Below are 19,761 nucleotides of genomic sequence, written 5' to 3'. Positions count from 1 at the left end.
ACATCTAACAAAAGACGCACGATGCAATAACAATGGACGCTTAGTGCACTGTTTCTTTTGTTAGATGTTCGTAGTGTGTATACGTGCGATCCTAATGACGACAGTCGGTGCCATTAGTAACAAGTTTAAAGATAGTAATGTATTACGTAACCCCCGAACATGGGCCCCCAATTTTTTTTCTGGGGAGGGAAAGGCAATTAACACCTTTCCAGGGAGAACTCGTGGGAGGTCCATTTCGAGGTTTTTCCAAGTGCATTGCTGATCGTCACCTCCTTTAATCTTTTTTTTTATGTCTTTCGCTTTGTTTTTTCATTTTCATTTTTTTTTCTGGGCAGGGCAATAGACCACCTCCCTGAATAAAGCTACACGACGAATGTCAAAGTTAGTCTCCTGTGCAGCCGTCAAATACTTAAGTTTGACCTGGGAGTTGACCTGCAGGTGGTCGCGTGACTAGACTCACGCCTTGCTGATTTTTGCCCACATCACCGGTGAAGGCGTGAAGTGTTGTCAGCTGACACTGAATGTACATGCACAATAGGTCCTACATTACATGAAGGCGTAAATTTATACGCCGTACATTAATGTTCTCGCGGAACGAGGGATTGATCAGCAAAAAACACTCAGAAAAAATTCTTTCTCCTCAGAATAACACCCGGTAAGCCAGCAAAGTGTCAGGGACACTGAGTTGCATGATCATGCCGTTACCTGGAGAAGATGAAGGATTCTGTACAGGCGGTCAAATCGACGGTAAGGAAAATGAGATCTGGTTGGTGCATCTATTTCGTGAAAATTTAGTGCAATTCCTTTTTGTGCGAATTAGAATGGCACATAGAACTGAATTGAAATAAAACAAGCAAACATAGGGCCTACATACTAGCTGAACATGTGAATGTATATTTACCCTCATTGCAACTGACAAACATTTCGTTTTTTTTAAAACAAGTTTAGAGTAAACTTGTCAGTTTTTGTGACAATCGAGATTGCCTAGGCTAGGGCCTATGAGTATGAGTACAAGGAATATGATTTTGATCATGTTAATGGTCCAGAAATTCTTTCCAAGAAAAACAGTTGTGCAGCATAGATGCACTCTGTGGAATTGAAACACAAAATTTTCCGTTTCATTTGGCCCATGGGAAACTGTTTATAAATTATAAAACTTGTGTTGTCATTTCAAGAAGGTTTTGGGATTTTCTAAAAAGGTACATTAAAAAAAAGTCCGTAACTGGGTTCCACTTATTCTCAATTGGATCTTGGTTTTCAGGCTCTCTAGTCTTCAACAAGTCTGATCAACTGTATTATTCCCCTTGTTTAAAAACACTTTTCCAGCCATGGTGATGGCTATGATTGATACAGCATACGACAAGAACACGGGCGTGCGCACCATCATCGCCACGTCGTTGGTCAACATCGGCAAGAAGAAGCCGGGGCTTGTCCTGCACTCTTGCCACAACTACCTGCGCAAACACGGCAAGGTAGGTTGCTGGAGAAGCCCTGGAAAGAAATAATGCATCCTGACTCCGCATCTTGCAGTGGAAGTCAATTGTCATTTTGAAAGGCTTGATTCTGAGACTAAGGTGCTTGAGGAAAGTTGATGCCCCACTATAGACTTTGTATATGCGATCAGAAATTTGGCATCAACATCGGTATTCTTTCGAAATTTCCCCTGGGTAGTCCTTTGTGTTACATCTGTGACTGTATCGTCGCCAGGTCCCTAATTTTGCCAACTGTCGTCAAGTCTGATTGATTTTCACAGTAAGTGGAATAATAAGTTACCTGGCGTTTATATGATGGTGGATGTTAGAGAACAAGCAGTGTTAATATTTTTCCCAGTCAGTCAAAAGGTCATAGGTCAGATTTACCCAAGAGTGAGGTACGCTATGAGTAGACAGAAAAGGAAGCCACACAGAACAACTTGGGTCATATGCATATGATGCTCAGAAATTGTGCAGTACGTACGTCAGGCGTCCTGAGCATGTTATGCACATGATGCACGTCGTTCTACATGGCCTCCTTTTCTATCTACCGTACGCTATGTGTTGTCAAGGAAACACTGTGGGGGAGTAGTTATTGTTGATGTACCGTAATGTGGCGGGCCCCTCACAATAGTGTACTTTGATTTTTCTCCTCCAATGCCGTTTTTTTACAAAAAGTGTAATTTTGTCAAGCTCTCAACTTTCCTGTTCATAAGCCTGGAGTTTTACTCACCCGCAACAAAGTGTCACTGAGATTCTATGGGGGCTTGATTTTCCAATTTTTCTCTTTTTTTGTGGTGTGTAATCAACTCTCAAAAAAGTGCCCCAACATAAGAAAATAATTCTCTGAAAAAGTTGTAGTTTGGTGTATGTTGTATCAGAATTTGTCAACTTTTAAAGAAATTTGATATGTTCATGTCTGATTTTGTAAGATTGGTTCATGTGCGCCACCTCATGGGAAACTCTGCTGTTTTTTTGGCCTGATATCCTGATGCTACCATTTTTAAATATCAGACTAAATTTGGTGACACTGAAATCATTCACAAAGGTCCAACAGAATGTACTTTGATGGCAATAGAACCTGCAGTTAAATGTAACTGAATTAATTTGAATTTTGATTTCAACAAAGAGGTTCGTCAACACTGAGGAAAGTCAATAGAAACATCGAAGTACGCCACCTTAGGGGATTGTGATAAAATGATTAATAAAAAAAAAAGATTAACCACAGACCTGCCCTGAAAGGCATGTCGAGAGATATATTTAATCATTGACAAGATAGTCATTTCATTTAAGCAGGTTGCAAAAGAGTCCTTCATCCATTTATGTGCATTCATTTCTTCAACATGTGCAGACAAACCATATAATAGTCACTCATACATGTACAACGCACATATTATCATAATAAAATCATCCTCTGTGTCGTTATGTCAAGTGCTGCAGACTTTGCACTGCCCTGGGTTTTGCAATAAATGCTGGTACCAAAATGCTGCCGTGGCCTCCAGACGGAAGTCACAAGAGCCAGTCGGATAATTTTGTAAAGAGTAGGGCAAAATACACGGGGCTGAGAGGACATGAAATAATATATTTATTTTGACATTGGAGTGGACATGTTTATATCATGTAGATTTTTGACTGGCATTGCAGTCAGTCCACTGCATTTCTGTTCTGGACTGTCCATGTTTACAATGCCAGTTATAAATGATAGTTCAAAATTGAATAAATGTATGTACATGTGTCTATTTGGAAGTTGCTATCTTCAACAGGAAAATGGATGCCAACCTTGGCCCTTGATGTTCTCCGTTTAGTTGATAATGATCACAATTTGCCGTTTAGCTGATAATGATCATAATTTGCTGTTTAGCTGATAATGATCATAATTTATGTTTGCAGTAGCCCAGTTTCCATTGCCAAGTTGGCACAATGCCAATGTTATTTGAACATCTGTGAAAGTAAACCAGGTGACTTTGGTACCAGTGTAGGGTTCAATTACAGTATCATTTTACAAGAGCCTGTGTGGACATTGTAGCTGCCTGTGTCTGCCTCACCAAAATTTATTTAACACAAACTGGGTTCCAACGCTCTATCAATATAATCTTCACCAAATCCCAGCTTTTTGCGCCCATCATCATGTTCTAATATTCCTCTTTATCTTGATAGTTTTGTGAAGTTAATTGCCGCTTTTCAAGTGTTCCTTCATTTCATCAGGGGTGTGTGTGTTTGTTTGTTGGTTGGTTGGTTTTTTTTTTTCTTCTTCTGGATTTCAGAATTATTTTTTAATCAGAAAATGCTCTATTTCTTAGCACTTGGGTCGTTCATGTATTGCAACGTTTTTACTTCTTTGTTCACCCTCCCCCAAACAAACAAAAACCCCAAATACAAGATTCGCATAATCAGAGCCATTTCTGAGAGATCATGTGTTCTGTTGAGATATTAAAAGCCTCAAGAAAGTCGCACTACTTTCTTGTCACTGTTTCAACCCCTCTTTCCAAATACTTTGGGCGTATTCCAAACCCCACTCTGCTGGGACTCCCAAACAGTGTTCTTGGGTTTTTTATTGCAAATGCCGAAGTGCAAATGGAGCGCATCCGTGCTAAAATGGAAGATGGCAGTTGCCATTTTAACACTAAATGAAAAGGTGGCGTGATATTTATGATTGTACCATAAATTGAATCCCAAAATATCCATGGAAAATGGTCGAGGTAAATTCTCTCCTTCAGCTTATGTGTATAAGCAAGTCTGGTCGGAGCCACTTTGGCTCATCAGGCCGGTGTTTATCTCCGGTTTCCTAGCCATGAAACGACTGAGAATATTTCTATTCCCCCCTGGATGGGATGCCAGTCCCTCGCAGGTTGCTTCCCCAGCTAACGCTGGTACCCATTTATACCCCTGGGTGGAGGGAGGCAAGCAGGGGTGAAGTGGCTTGCCAAGGGCCACAGCATACTGCCCGCAGCTGGATTCGAACCTCCAACCCTATGATTGGAAACCACAGACCCCAACCACTTGGCCACAAGCCCCCATGTATATGAGCATTTGGTTATGTTTTCCCCATTGTGAGGGCTTTCTAGTTTATGCAACAAAATTAACGTTAATTTGCGGTATGTGCCCATGTCCGCCATCTTTGTTCCTGATGTTCTACTTCCACTTCCCAGTAAGTGGGTAAGGGTGAGAATCCTGTTAGCAAACAAATGTTTGGGTGTTGATTCTCGTCATTCGGCACCCTGTTCTCTTGTTCATCCAACACGAGAACAGGGTTTTGAAGACGCCCTCTGTGAATTTCTCTTCCTGTCCCAATCTCACCCCCTCCCCCCGTTTTGCATCACGCTCTCCCTGAAACCCCACCTAGCTCCAGAAGGACCATCGGGTGGTCGTCCTGCAGACTATGGAGCGCATCTTGAAGGAGACGCTGGACAGAGTTCCGGAGCCGCTGATCCCGGACCTGGTCAAACTGGCCTCGGACGAGCTGACCGCGTCCAAGGTACGCCGACTTGCAGCTTGAAGATAGGGCCCATGAGTCTCATATATTACCTCATTTGAGTTTGTTCAGTTTCAAGCTGTGGGCATTTGGACGCACGGATTAGGTAGATGGAACATCGTACATATTTTGGCCAAATAAAAGCTGTCAATATTCAGAGGAGGAAACATTTTGAAAGGGGCTTTTTTTGGGAAGAGGGCTCGTGCCATGAAGGGGAAAAATGACAGAAATTGTTTGTTTCTGTTTGTGTACAATCACATTTTCAGGATAAGATGTGCTTCCGCAAGAAATTGGCACAGTTACGGAAAGAACCGGCAACCAGTGTAACATAACTGTTCAGTTCTGAGACACTCTAAGCTAACGATGGCATAGGTTTTCATTCCATGCATGCAAACAATGGACTGTCGCGTAACACCACTTAGGCAAACGTCAGTTTGCTCATCTTGGTGGTGGGTCATGAAAAAAAAAACCAGGAAAGATTAACGGTGGACATTTTGGACCGGTATTTGAGAGATTCCTTTGTTTCTCACGGAAATTAATAATCAGCTTTTGGGTATCATCTGGGTAACTTGAAATGATTTCGCTCGGAGCACTGCATGTTCCTGAAGGGACCAGCTTTTCCCAACGGATAGATTTGGCTTTGTGCTTCACTCACATGAATAAGCATACTGTTCTGGATAGAACGTGCATGCTCTCACCAAGGACAGATGTGTCTGAAATGGAACATTTGGAAAGGAACAGGGTTTTAAAAAGAGCTTCAAGGAGCACCTGAAGTTGTTCATGTTGGGTCGGAATCTGGCATCAACCAAAAGTTTTTTGTTTCTTGTTTTACTTCAGGATGTGCAGCCGGAGTGGCAGACCGCAGCCAGCGGCGTCCTGGTGGCTCTCGGTCACAAGTACTGCAACGAGGTGATGGAGGAACTGGTCCGCAAATTCCAGCCGGGGACGCTGCCGCATTTCTTCGTTATCCAGACAATGGCGAACCTAGCCACGGCAAATAGTGAGTTTACACCGTTGGTAACAAACATTGTAGTGCTGTCTCCGTTCTGTAGCCATCTGGTATGCTGCTAAAATGCTATTAGGTTTGTACGCGTACAGTTGCAAATTTGGCTGTGCTCATTCAGTCGCAAATTTGACTGTGCTCATTCAGTCGCAAATTTGGCTGTGCTCATACAGTTGCAATTTTGGCTGTGCTCAGTCAGTTGCAATTTTGGCTGTGCTCAGTCAGTTGCAATTTTGGCTGTGCTCAGTCAGTTGCAAATTTGACTGTGCTCAGTCAGTTGCAAATTTGGCTGTGCTCATACAGTTGCAATTTTGGCTGTGCTCATTCAGTCGCAAACTTGGTTGTGTGCATTTAGTTGAAAATTTGGTTATGTGTATCCAGTTGAAAATGTTTTGTACGCATTCACTTGGAAATTTGATTGTGCACATGGCAAAACAAGTTAATGATGTATTTTCTTTGGCCTTGGGGCATATTTTGGCCACCAAAAGTGACAAATTTCTAGAAGCTTGAATTTGACAGAAATAGCCAACTAGTATGTTTTTGTGGGTCAAATCGTATCATATAAATTGCATAGTCATCTATCATCGACATGTTTGTCCCTGCAGCTGGCTATAAATCATTGGGGATTATTTGGTAATTAAATATCGGCATGCCGATCAAATATAGAACTGTTTGTAACATTAGAATTGATGAACAGGCCAACCATTTACATGTAAGTGCACGTATAAGCTATGTATAGTTTCATATTTTAATGAAGAAAATAATATGACTGCCGATGAGTGTTAATTACTGTTCTTAAAATAATTTGCTAATGATCAGTGTTGAATTCCTCAGAGAAAATAAATGCATGCTAGTCATTTATTGTACATGACACACCAAAAACCATTTAGTAGTTTCTCGTCTGGGGTGATTGGTTTCATTTCCGCATGTGTTGTAGAAAGCATTTCTGTAACAAAGCATTCGATAAACTTGCATAGGTCATCTGACTGTTTTGTGAATTCCTGTTGCATTTCTGGCTGTGTTGTACAGGTGGAGTGTACGTCAACTAAATAACTTGAAAAAGTGAAACAGGTTTTTGTCGCTTCATGGAGTTTCACTTTCCAGTGCTGTTTTTTCCTCATTTGTCATAAACAGTTCTCAGCATTGTACTTTTATTGCAGGTTTTTTTTTTTATAATTGAATTTATATTTATGTATTTGTTTATTTTGGGGGTGAATTAGACAATGCTTATAAAATTGCTTAGAAGTATCAATTTGATGGCACTCCTGTCAATTTTTCAGTTTTTACCAGAGTAACTTGAGGCCAATTTTTTGTCCTTCGTGGCGCCAGCCGCTGTCAGAGTTTGAACCTCAACCCTCCTAGACCCTGCAAAGTCTATCAGGAGGTCTCAGAGGATTTCTTTTTTTCAGATTTTGGTGGGGCTGTAGTTTTTATGCCCAGCTACACGTCCTGTTCATTAGCACGGGGCACGATGCCCCCTGGAAATTCAAGCCTGGGAAAAACGTACCAGTAGTTAGGTTCCCTTGGAAATTTTGAAGAATAGCGGAAGATTTAAAAAGACTGCTGCAAGTTTGCTTCAGACAATTTTTGACTTGGGGGACAACACATCGTGTTCATTTCATTACCAACAGATTGTTAGTGTAAAATGTTAATATTATGATATCCCTGCTCGTCGGCCTATGTGTATACACAATCCAAAAGCCATTTCCTCTCCCTGGGGAGTGTGCTGTTTGAATGCCACCATGCTAGGTGAAAATGGCCAATCAAACACAGCAACCCGTCGCCGTCCTCGCACATACCGATTTATGCTCATAAGTGGGGAGAGGCAAGTTAGGGTGGAGTGGCTCACCCAAGGTCACAACACGTATGCAGCTATAGGTTCTGAACCCCCAACCCTGTGATCGGGAGTTGCAAATCCTGGCTATTTTGGCCACGTGACATCCAGAGGCTCCAAGTCAACCACTGTGTATCTTTATAGGCTTTCTTTTTGTAGCTGCATCATATTTGGTTTGGGTTTTTTTGTCGCTGGCCATTGTATAGTGTTGTACATGTAGTCGAGTCCTTACAAGTTCCTGCAAGTCCATCTCAAGTCCATCTCAAGTCGTCCAATCTTAAGCCAATTCACAGGCTATTCAAATGGACTGTCACAAAAATATTCGTTTGTCACTGTTCACCGTGTCGCCTATGACCGGTCTCTTCAAAGGACTTGTGACTGTACCTTTGAAGGGAACTTGTAACAGGCTTGTAAGTTGCGATGGACTCACGCACAACACTGAACGGCTGTTTTCCTACCGACAGGTTTTGGATTTGTGCCATTTCTTACGGCTACCCTGGGAACCCTGCTACCCATGCTGGGCATGGCCAAACAGGACAACATGAAGTGGGTCTGTGTGCACGGTAAGTTGGGATCTGGTTTAGCCTGGTCATTAGGTCCAGAAAACGGGATACTGTGAGACTGGTCTGCGTGCATAATAATTCGTGATCGGGCTACAACACAGTGGCATGTGACTTGCACATGATAATCCAAATAAATAGTTCAGAAAGGGCAAAGTGACAAGAACCAAGATAGAAACAATCGAAGACTGAGCAGTTTCTACACTGATTATAGGATTGATGACAAACATCCGGAAATTCGCTTTTAACCCTAGCCCGCTAGGCTCCTGCACTAGAAAGCATACTGAACCTCACAAAATCCAACAGGTTCATGTACTTGTCAATGTACTTCTACATGCAGGGTGGTGTACCAAACCTGATAAACTCCAACAGAATGAGCCCGTTGGAGTTTGAGTGATATGGTATGGATGGGTCTATGCAGTATAGGATGACTTGCACTGAACAGTACCAAACCTGACAAAATCAAGCATAGTCCAACAATTGGTACAGCAAGCCAGACACTGCACACAGTGACCCGTGTGTGTCCCAACTCACACAGAATCCAACACCATCTCCCTGGGCCTTTCATCCCAGGTCTCACAAAATTCAACAAGTTCCTCAGGTACGGTACCAAACCTGCCAAAACCTCACAAAACCTGCTGTTGAAGTATGGCAGGTTTTGGGTAGTTAGGGTTAAATAAAGCCCTATCTACTTCTGACAACCAAAATGGCTCGTTTCGAATTTACAAAATCAGCCGCTGAAACCAGCTGTCCTCTTTTGAAAGTGTCCCCATGCCCTGGTGAGCCAGCCCCTGTCCTTTTGGGAAGAGTCGCCCTAAAGTAGCTCCATTCCCATTGGTCTTCGTTTCACAGCACTGGCTCGTTTCAGTGAGAGCATTGAGGACTACGTGGCCAACATCGACAGCGCCCCCGACCCCACCATCACCAAGACCACCTACTCCACCCAGATCTTCACCGCATTCGACCACATCTTCAATGCCTGGCAACAGTCCAAGGAAGCCAAGGTGGGAGCCCGCGTCGACCCAGCCCAACTAAACGAGTTGCAAGTCGCCAGGGCCACGTTTGAGCCGATGGCCTGGGAAAGAAATCTGACACCAGATGAATCGATAGGAGCCCTCGACACTTTTCACCTTTATAACGCTCATTTCAGGACGCTGTACTGAATGAGACATCAAACCAAATCCCAGGTTGCTCTTTCCGCTGCAAACCGAGACAAAATTACTGAGCAAAATTGCGCTAAAGACTCATTTTGCGGGATCAGGCTTACATATAATAGCATGTTAGGCACCCCCAAAAAGTCTTTCTTCTCTAGTCAGTGCGTGCGTTGATTTGAAGCATGCTCGCGTCAGTCTTTTTTTTTTTCTGTGCGAGAGCTTGACCAGCGCCCTCTATTGGCACACTGCCTCAACATTTTTGTGGGCAGCTCCATCTTTTACTCAGGGCAATAGATCCCAACGAGATCGATGTTGAACAATGATAGCAGACCATGGATACAAAGTTATTTGTTGTCAGCGTATAATCATAATGAAGCTGGTCTAGTCCCACAACTCGATAACGTGTCTGCCATTGTCCGTATAGTGCATCCCTGGAAGGGGGAAAAAAAAGCCGTGTCACGGCATCGGTTTCAAAACATCAATTTGATCGGAGACAAACTACTTTTTTTAAGGGGTCCTTACCCCGAAAAAGGTGTTCATCAAAACAGATAAAACTTGTAAAACTCCATTTGAGTCTGACTACACTGCCAAGTAACTCTTTCCTCATGCATTGAATCATCCACTGAGCAGCATTGATTTGCATTGGAACGAATCTGACAAAAACCCATGAGTGTGATTGTTCTGCTTGTCTCGCAGCTGCGTTTGATGGTCGTGGAAGCGCTGGGCCACATGTCCAAGATAATCCTCCAGGAACGCTTGGAGGAGCAGGTTCCCAAGCTGATACCGTCCGTCCTCAACTTGTACAAGAAACATCCGGAGCCCTTCTTCGTCACACAGGTTCTTGCAGTTGCCTCTTTACTTGAACAGTGCTACGGCACTTTGATGCCTGTCATAACTCGGTGTTTTGACTTTTGTCACACGCAAAGTTTCTGAAATTAAACAGGCAGTCTAAGTTAGTGGAACAGTCCGAATATTCTGATGATATTTTGATGCCTGTTATGCGTCAGTGTTTTGATTTTTAAAACTTTTTTCAAACATCTAAGGAAGTGGAATGATTGTAAGTCATGGTGTAAACTGTACCGATATCAAGAATTCAAGTTTTAGGTCCGACGCTGTGTATCTATCATAATGTTGCCGAGGCAGGCATTGCTCCTTAGAACGTTTCATTTTGAGAATTAAACTAAACAGTCGAAATAGTTGATTCTTGTTCAGTGTAGATCACGAGCCAAGAATGATCGTACTCACAAACCCTACCGATGTTGAAAGTGACATGGATGAAGTGCGTGTACAATTAAAGTGGGGTCTTTTATTTCCCGACAGGGATTGTGTATGATTCTAGAATCAGCCGTTGCCGACGGAAGCACCATGCTGGAAGCACAGTTGGAGACCATACTGAACACACTTCATGCCCAGGTGAGAAAACAAAGATATGCCTCCCCCGGGGCAATGCTGAACTGGCACCATCTCTGACACATCTCCCTTCCCTCCATCCTCCGAGACCACTACTAAAAACGCAACACTAAACGCTATGCATGCCCAGCTATGAAAGATAACATCAACAACCGTCGTCCTCCCCCTCTGGCCCCACAAAGTGGGACCCACGCACTCCACCTTTAGAGAATTTAAGGTATAACAGGTGGTTGCAAAAGTAATTGGGTTCAGAGTTAAAAACGTCAGTTGTTTTGGCCAAGAGATGGAGTTTGGCTCAAGCCCATAAGCCAAACCTGAACACGGGGCAGAATTGGCTTCAGTACATGACCGTGTTTGGTCTGCTAAAAATGATTTTTTAAGGAATATGAAACTTGAACAAAATTGAATTGACAGTCTTTTAAAAGAGGATGTCTTTTGTGGTAAATTCAGGTTATTATTCCGATTAATTCGTAGCTACCTCGCTCGGTCAATCTAAGCATTTCGCATTTTCATCATACAGTGTGTAAGTTTCTTCCTTAAGGGATGACTGTTCACAAATCTTTAAAGGTTATAGATTGTTAAAAGCTATTGAGAGTGTATGCAGATGGAATATTTTTACAACTAACTCTCCCAAATTGATCCTTTGGAAGGTGTGCGTCCCACCGGATTTCAACCACCCCTTGACCATGAAGAATCACAACGAGCTACTCCGTTGCTTCGCCATCGTGGCCCGTTCCTTCTCCGACCGGGTGGTGGCCTATCTGCTGCAGAAACTCGAAGGCAACGAGAAGGTCCGCATCGGCACTCTGGCCGTCTTCAAGCAACTCATCAATTCCGCCGGTATGGATGAAAAAAAAAAGAAGAAAAGAAAAATGGACAACGCGTTCAAAAACTTCAAGGGCTTCTCATTGGCGTACTCGGGATGTAAAATTACTTTCCTTTCCAGGTTGACGCAGTTCCCTTCATGCATGCGAGTTTTCATTGCAAAAGCCAGAGTTCTGGCTTCTTTTTTTATCTAAAATTATCGACAAATTTCAGGACATGATCAAGTTTATATTTATGCTCCTTATCTTTGGACTCTTGACGAGAACCTGGCTGGCACCCCTGTCTCTTTATCTTAATTCCCAAGCCAGATTTGGCTGAGAACTTTCCTAAATCCTAACAAATCCTGCACTGTGCAGAAAACCAGTGGAAGAGTCTTTGTACTCAAACCTATTAAGACATTTAAGTCCCATCCGGAGCAGCAGAGACGATGCCCACCTTTTCAATTGTGTGAAACCTGTGAGAGTTTTTTATAAACTGATGAACATCTTCCCACAGGGGATAACAGACCCTGCGTTTGTGGAAAATCAGTAACCGTAGATTTTTCCAACCAAAGGGAATAACATGTGGTTAGGGTTTGTAACTTCTATTCGTAGGCTTCGGGGTTTAAATCTCGGCAGGTGGTTTCATGTTGTGACCTTAGGCAGGTCACTTTACTCTATGTGTGTCTCTTCACCTAGGAGTAAATGGGTACCTATGGGGACAGATGTGGTTATTGAATTTAGCTGTTTGCATATGCAGCAAGGTATGAGACGGAAAGAACCCCCCCTGCTTTGTGTTGGTCATTGTCTCGCAGGAATCTGGGGAATTCCTTTCAGACATCTTGGGGGGGGGATGTGTTAAGTAACAATAGTCTGGAATGTGTATAGGGATTGGACATGTTGGGGGGTACCCCTCGGTCTCATTTCTTGCTGGGTATAGCTGTTTGTGTCTGACATGGCAACCTTGGCCTTTTATACTCCCCAGGGAGCTGAGATGGTCTGTGGAATGTTCAGATATTGCGAGCTTGGATAATGATAATACATTGCCACCGTTAAATGGCAAGATACTGGACATCTTATAAATGCTCTGACATTTTTATTATCATGAAATATTTTTCACGTCAGGAGAAATGAGCCGATATTTTAGAGCTAGGCAATATTACACACAAGCAAGTGATGAAAGCTTGAATCTGTTAGGATGTTTGTTATCTTTTGCTTCTAATAATGGTCAATTTTGTATTTTCCTTTGCAGGGCCTCACATGGAAAACAAAAAATCTCTCGTGCTGTCCGGGCTGAAAATAGTGTTGGCCGATCAGAGCAACAAGGTGTGTGAACATTCCAAAACTTTTTATGAAGGAACAGTAAATCCTTATTGCTAATACAGCATGGGTGATGTTGCACAATGGAAGAAAGGCATTGTGGGAAGGAAAAAGAGGGCAGTGTTTGCTCCTTTTTCCTTCCCACAATGCCTTTCTACCATTGTGCGAAATCACTCATGCGGTATGAGCAATAAGGCTTACTCTAAAAATGCTGAGGGTTGTCGTTAAAAAGATGATTATCTATTAGTTTTATCCAATAATATGTAATATTAAAATGATTTAGATTTTAGGTACGGAAGTTTTACTTGGAACAGCTTCGTCTTGGTCAGAATCCTGTGTATGCCATTACAAATTGAGCAAATATTTCTATACAAACTTCTATGCATTGACTGGGTTCCCACGGTCATTGAAAATCTTGAAAACTTTTGGGGAAAAATTGTCTTGGACAGTCGTGGAAAAAATTGCAAAAACAGGGGGTGTCTCGACTGCTGTTGTCATAGGAAAAGTTATGGAGATCGGGATTATGGAGGGTTTCTTTGGGTGGCCTCCTTTGGATGTGATTACGGAATAATGATAAATGTCCTCATAAGTCCATGGTAGTTGCAAACTGGCATTTAATGTCATGGAAATTATCACAGTTTCGTCCTGGAAAGTCCAGGAAAAGTCACGAAATTTGGTTTTCAGATTTCCTCGAGAACGCTGATTGAAACGTGTCCTCTGTTTTTGCCAACGTCCCAGTGTTATGGCTGTGGATTTTATAAAACATTTTGTGTCAACAGGTAAAGAAGATATTCGCTCAAGTTGTCATCGCCATGGCCCACCACGGTTACCTTGAATTGGAGGGCGGAAACTTCATGATTGAGTTTGTCGTCAAGCAGTGCGCCCTCCAGCTCAACGACATCCAGCAGACGGTATGTGCAGCATTGTGGATTCAGGACCAAAGTCTCAGGTTCTGGTTTTTAAGATGTGGGAGGGTGGAATGCATGTGAAGGCAATGGGTATGAATTATTGATGAGAGGGGGAACTTATAGGTGTCCACTTCATGTAGACCAAAGAGTCTCGATGAAGCAGTGGTCACTTCAGTAAAGTCATTTACTACGCACAAAATCTGCAAATTGAGCGGAACAGTGCTCAGTTCCGTGAAGTCAGTTACTACGCACAAAATCTGCAAATTGAGCGGAACAATGCTCAGTTCCGTAAAGTCAGTTACTACGCACAAACTCTGCAAATTGAGCGGAATAGCTGATTTGTACGGCAGATCTCACGAGACTTTGTTTCCTGTATCTGTAACAATGCACAACTGTGTGTCTGTCTTCTGTCGTCTCTCTGACCCTGCAGAGCAAGAAGGAGAAAGCCGATCCGGACCAGGTCACCAATGCCGCCCTGCGCGCCATGTGCGACAACGTCATGAATCTCATCACAACCACCGTCGTTGACATGGAATCTGTAAGTCAAAAATTCTGTCTGCACATTGCTGACCATGGCATTTCCCCAGCCTTTCGGAGAAGTCAGTACTGTCAGGGTTTTGGGTAGTAAACCAAATTCAGTGCTTTTTTTGTCAACGGTTTTATTACTGGTAAATATGCTATAAGTTGCCGCTTGCTTTGAGCCAGTCTGAGGATCTAAACTGGTCTCATTTTATGGAACCAGTGTCAACAGAATGTGCAGAAAATGTGTTAATTGGCACCTGATTACCTTCACTTTACAGTTAATGAATGTTCTCATCACTAGAGGGCAGTATATACACGAACAAAAACTTTTATGTTGTATTTTGTAAAAGTTTGAATGAAGTAAAAATCTGCCATGAAGCACCCTGACGATTTTAGGGCAAGTCCGAGTGATCACCTTTTGGTGACCACCGGTCGAATTTCCCTAGTCATCTGTCTGCAAACTATAGCCTGGTTACCACTCTCCAAGCAACATTGATCGGTGGTTGATCTGATAAAACGTTAAAGCGCACCTCTTTTCAAAGCCTCAAGTAAAAACAGTCCAAGTCGGACCAAACAAACATCTTTGTCGCTCAGGTCCTGTGGCCCTTCCTGCTGGAGTTCATCGTTCAGCCGCAGCACACCGACGCCATGGGAACCCTATGCCAGAGCCTAGCATTCATCGGCGCCAAGAAGCGTGATGAGGAGGCAGACGACTACCGCCTTCTCTACGAGGAGCTGAGCAGCCTGCCCAAACCGAACATTCTCATGGCCAGGCTAATGGTGAGCAGTTTTACAAATGACATCTGCACTCCTGTAGTGCATTTAATTGGGAACCGGTTAGGGCTGAGTCAATTCCAATAATTCACTATTCGAATATTCGACCTTCAATTTGATCGAATATCCGAATATTCGTTGGTACCGACCGGCAGACTGTTGATGAACAAACCATGTACAAAATCAGTTGCAATAACACACATAAGTGTACATTATGATCAGTACAATAGCTTCTCACATCTAGGAGTATCTCCAGCCACGATTTAGGAAGATTGAAAAGATGAACAAGACTTCTTGCCCTGTTGAAAATTTCTGTTCCTTTTAAATTGTTTAATGAATAATTTACTTTTTAAATCATTGTAAGATTTCCAATGCTTTTCATTTGCAATTAGTGCAATTTTTCTCATTTAAAACAAAAGAAAATTTGCCCATCCTTTCATGACTTTTGCATTCGAATATTCAAATTCGAAAAATAATTTTGGAATATTCAACAATCGATCAAATATTCGGTAATATTCGGCACAGCCCTAGAACTGGTCAGCATAGTGTATTGTTACCCCTGACCAACAAGCTTGTATTTACTCCTGGATCCACTTGGAATGCGTCTTAAACCCACACAGCCTCAAAAATTGATTCGTACTTTACACAAATATATATTTTACACATTCAATATGGAGAAGACTTTTTGGCGTGTAAGTAAACAAAATTTCTGGCAAAGTGCCAAAACTTTCCATCAGTCAGGAAGGAGATGTTGAGATGGTCTGTCTCCTGGTGCCAAAAATTGAACACAAAGCAACAATAAGTAAATTTGTAAAAAGCCAAAAGCAGGAAAAACAGTGAAACTTTATACAACCTATAAATAAAGAGGTAGGTTTTTATTTTTGTTAAATCGAGTTTGATTAAACTCGCGTGTGTTGGACTTTTTGTGTCTCTGCAGGTCATGGCAGGACGACCGGGCAACGGGCGTAAACGGGGAATCCACGTGCTGAAGCTGATGTTAGCGATGTCGCCCAACATCCATGACGCGCTGGTGGACATGTGGGATGCCGTCATCCCAAAACTCATCCAATACCTAGAAGGTGGGTGGGAGGAAGAGAGCACTTGTACTTGCGTTTCTGTAACAGGGGTTCGAACCCTGTTTGTCACGGGCCAAGCTTTATTGAACCCGTGGTGGTGGTTGGTGATACTGTCATCCATTAACTCAAATCCAGACTTAGAAGATTGGTTTGAGGTGAGACCACTTGACTTGTGGTTCTCAGGTGAAAGGTTCGAATCCAGCTTGCTTAGGGTCAAGCAAGTTTTAATTTTGGGATCTTATTATGTCATGAATTATTTCTCATCTTTACATTGAAATGAAATTAGTTAATTTTTCATTTTTGGGGGGCTGCAAACAATGTGTAGTTTAAGTAAACATTTATTCCGTATTTGGATATTATTCAACTGCTTAGTTTTCCAATTCTGTTCTTTTGGCACAGAAAATCTCGACGACGAAAACAAGTGGTCCCAGAAGTCGTGGGAAGATTTGCTCTTAAAAGTATGTCTTTTAGTGACATTACAAGATACAAAATAATGTTTGTTTTTCCCAAGCAAATTGGTGAGGGATTTTGTCATTTGTTTATCAAGCCCATCACAGAATTATTACATTATTACATCGGGGCCAAGCAACATGATCGCGTCCCCCTCGTTCTCGCATACCACCCATGAAACATCCCGGTACGTAATGTTCTTCTCAAACATTTTTATACACTCGGAGATGATGCGGCTTCCATTTTCACCAAATCTCTGATTTGCACGTTTAGGCACGATCTTTCTGTCGGGGACATGGTTGTGCATTCCCAGTTAGATTCTGTCTCGCCGTCAAGAGCAGGCAGCAATTCCCCTTGTCAGCGCCCCAGATGTAACACCTGCCCTTACAAAGTTAACGGCCCATCGGCCGTCGGCCCCTGCGGTAGATACAGAATACGCGGTGATCATACATGCCTTTATACAAGTAATGGGGTTCATTGCATTACATGTCATTGCTGTGGCAAACTGTACATCGGAGAGACCAAGCGTCGCCTTGGTGACCGCTCCGTGGAACACTTGTGGTTTCAGTTTGTGACGTGCGGGCTGTTTTTTTTTTGGTTTTTGTTCCCTGAAGTTGCTGTCCAAGTCTCTGGATACCATAGAGGAAGAGGATTGGCACTGTGAAATTGGCACGGCCCTCGGCGATCACCTACCTCTCTACCAAGACATGCCCGAGGAAAAGGTTAGCGTCGCCTCTCTGTTTTGCCTCTACAATACGAGATATTAAGGTCTGAACACGACCGTTGAATGTCAGACTGTGTTAGTTTTCTTCTTAATTATCTCCTTTTGTTTTGGGATAGAACTTTCTCTACAAGTGTCTGGGTGTGGTGATGAGAAAAGTCAAGAACACGCAGTTCGTTCAGAAGCATCTGGACATCATGTTCTCCTCGGTCCGACACAGTAACCACTTGGAGAGAGAGGTCAGTCAACCGTCCTTCTCCCTCGTTGTCTTTTGGCAGGGTCGTCTTCGTCCTCATCAGCGTCGTTGTCGTCTCCGTCATGGGTCATTGTCACCGTCGTTAGTTATTCCCAAAAACCCTCAGATCCCTCATCTGGAGAAGGATTGCAGGAGCTAAAACGTGGGTGGATCCCACTTGAATGAATTAGTCTCGGAACCATATTTTGGAAGTTTGGGCATATAGTATATTGTTTGACCAATAGTCAATTGCTTTTAACAATGCACACATGAAGCATAGTCGCACTTGAACGACCCTAGAAGAATTATTTCTTAAGCTGTCACTGTCCCTCACATTTTGCCGTTGGCTTCGACTCTCACGGCGTTCACGGTCAGCAAAATCTCGGACAACTGTTTTCATGTGAGTGGTTGAAGTTCTTGTTGCTTTACACCCTGCAAGATTCTTGGGAAGGCTCTCAACTCAAAACTGGCCCTGGTGACTCATAACTCATTCGTTAGGTTGGCTGGTATTGAGGCTTTGTTGTAGTGGTTGAGTATTTCTGTTGTTTGTATCCGTTTCTCATTCTATCTTTCTCCCCTCCCCAGGGTTGTGCCTACGGACTGGGATTCTGCGCCTCTTCCCATCTGGACATCGCACTGGCTAAACTGGAGAGTGTGGCCAAGATGGACATGGCCCGCAAGTCCACCGGTTTCTTTGGACTGGTCAAGGTGAGTCTTTGGGTTTCCAGGAATACGCCCTCTTGTCTTCTCGATCTCCTGCTAAATTTGCAACAGTTTGAGCCCGGTGTAGGTGTAAGGTTTGTTAACTTGTCAGCTCCTTCCAGAGAGCATCTTCACGTCTATTTTTTATTTTCAAACCCTGAAAGCAACAAGAAATGCTTTTTTCTTCTAGACAGGACACAAGGAAGCCAGTAGAGTAGTGAATTTGAACCTCATTGGCAGAAGTATTCGGCCTTCGGCATCATTTTGGCCATTTGCTTTGGCATTCCTAATTTCTCAACTCTTTCTCTCGTCTGTCTCATTTTATCACTTCCCCAAAGAACCAGGGCTTGTTCTCTGTAAGTTCTTATCCGCGAACCCTTCTCGTGTCGATGTTTTGTTGCTGTGAAATCAGCATGCTGTGTTTAGATGCGTGACGTGCTCAGAATAGGCATGACCTTTTGGTGCCTGTCGGCTCCTCGTGAAAAGTTTGTTCACGCCATTTTGTACAAATGGATTATTCCCTGCACTGTGCATCGTGTGAAATGGTACCTTGTAGTTTGTAGTTCACCTGGATGAACTCTTTTCACTCTGACTTCAAAGCACCAATAAGGCCCCCCCCCAAAAATAATTGTCTCCGGTTTCTGGTCAGCGCGCATTGCCATAGACCTGTGCGTTGGCAAAATAAAAAAGTTTGTTATTTGGTGTAGTACGGTGTCCAAAAGCTGCCAAACTTGCTCAATCGACTAGAATCCTGCTGCTGCTTAATTTTAATGTGTTTTTGATTGGTGCGGTTGAGTAATATGTGCAGTAAAGGAGTTTCTCTAGGCCCCCCATACATTCAGTCGGACACTCTTTATCAGATAATGTCATTTCTGTATTGTACATTTACATCTTGGAACCAGACAAATGAGGTGGTCATGTGTCCTGTGTACATCTACAAGCTGAAAATGCTTTTTAACAGTAAATAGTGAGGGGGCCCGTCTATTTCAGTGTCGGTAGTGGCGGTATGTTTGTACAAGAACATGTATGTGTACGTCATTTCTAGGGAAAAAAACAAAGGAAAAAAAAAGCTACATCGCCACACCAGTTTGGGAGCCAACCCTGACCAGAAACCACAGACTTTTTTATGCCTAATTTTCCTTTTTTTTAATTGTAGAATGAGACAGTGATGAAACAAGTTGTGACACAGTTGTAGTCGATGTTTTGATCCAAACGTATCATATTATTTGATGTGATTATTAGTAACGGCTGTTTACTGCTATGTGCAATAACTCGAGCACCCTGTAGAAACTGCATGAAGTGTTACGGTGGCCTTTAGATGGCAACATTTTGTTGAATTATAGTT

At 42.8% G+C, this 19,761-nt stretch overlaps 1 protein-coding gene across 3 annotated transcripts in view; it reads left to right on the top strand.

Annotated features, from left to right (window-relative positions):
- The first annotated feature begins 475 nt into the window (after nt 1-475).
- Nucleotides 476-19,761, top strand: part of mroh1 (maestro heat like repeat family member 1) — a 35,871-nt gene continuing 16,585 nt past the window's right edge. The window contains exons 1-20 of one of the 3 annotated variants that reach the window (XM_087137551.1): nt 476-747; nt 1,327-1,472; nt 4,816-4,947; nt 5,211-5,267; nt 5,782-5,944; nt 8,246-8,344; nt 9,194-9,345; nt 10,192-10,332; nt 10,816-10,908; nt 11,556-11,745; nt 12,961-13,034; nt 13,808-13,939; nt 14,367-14,474; nt 15,053-15,238; nt 16,170-16,311; nt 16,708-16,766; nt 17,373-17,480; nt 17,599-17,718; nt 18,300-18,422; nt 18,755-18,772. In XM_087137551.1, the coding sequence (XP_086993677.1) occupies nt 690-747; nt 1,327-1,472; nt 4,816-4,947; nt 5,211-5,267; nt 5,782-5,944; nt 8,246-8,344; nt 9,194-9,345; nt 10,192-10,332; nt 10,816-10,908; nt 11,556-11,745; nt 12,961-13,034; nt 13,808-13,939; nt 14,367-14,474; nt 15,053-15,238; nt 16,170-16,311; nt 16,708-16,766; nt 17,373-17,480; nt 17,599-17,718; nt 18,300-18,422; nt 18,755-18,772 (2,301 nt within the window). In that variant the 5' untranslated portion in view covers nt 476-689. The remainder of the gene's footprint in view (nt 748-1,326; nt 1,473-4,815; nt 4,948-5,210; nt 5,268-5,781; nt 5,945-8,245; nt 8,345-9,193; nt 9,346-10,191; nt 10,333-10,815; nt 10,909-11,555; nt 11,746-12,960; nt 13,035-13,807; nt 13,940-14,366; nt 14,475-15,052; nt 15,239-16,169; nt 16,312-16,707; nt 16,767-17,372; nt 17,481-17,598; nt 17,719-18,299; nt 18,423-18,754; nt 18,773-19,761) is intronic. The other 2 variants (XM_087137553.1, XM_087137552.1) reach the window with 2 other exon arrangements.

The sequence above is a fragment of the Acanthaster planci genome, linkage group LG06 (genome assembly GCF_054643075.1).
Source record: "Acanthaster planci isolate LZ-2023a linkage group LG06, COTS_SCS, whole genome shotgun sequence".
NCBI classification, from domain to species: Eukaryota; Metazoa; Echinodermata; class Asteroidea; order Valvatida; family Acanthasteridae; genus Acanthaster; species Acanthaster planci.
Note: the sequence above shows the minus strand (reverse complement) of the source record. Positions and strands in the feature narration are given on the sequence as shown.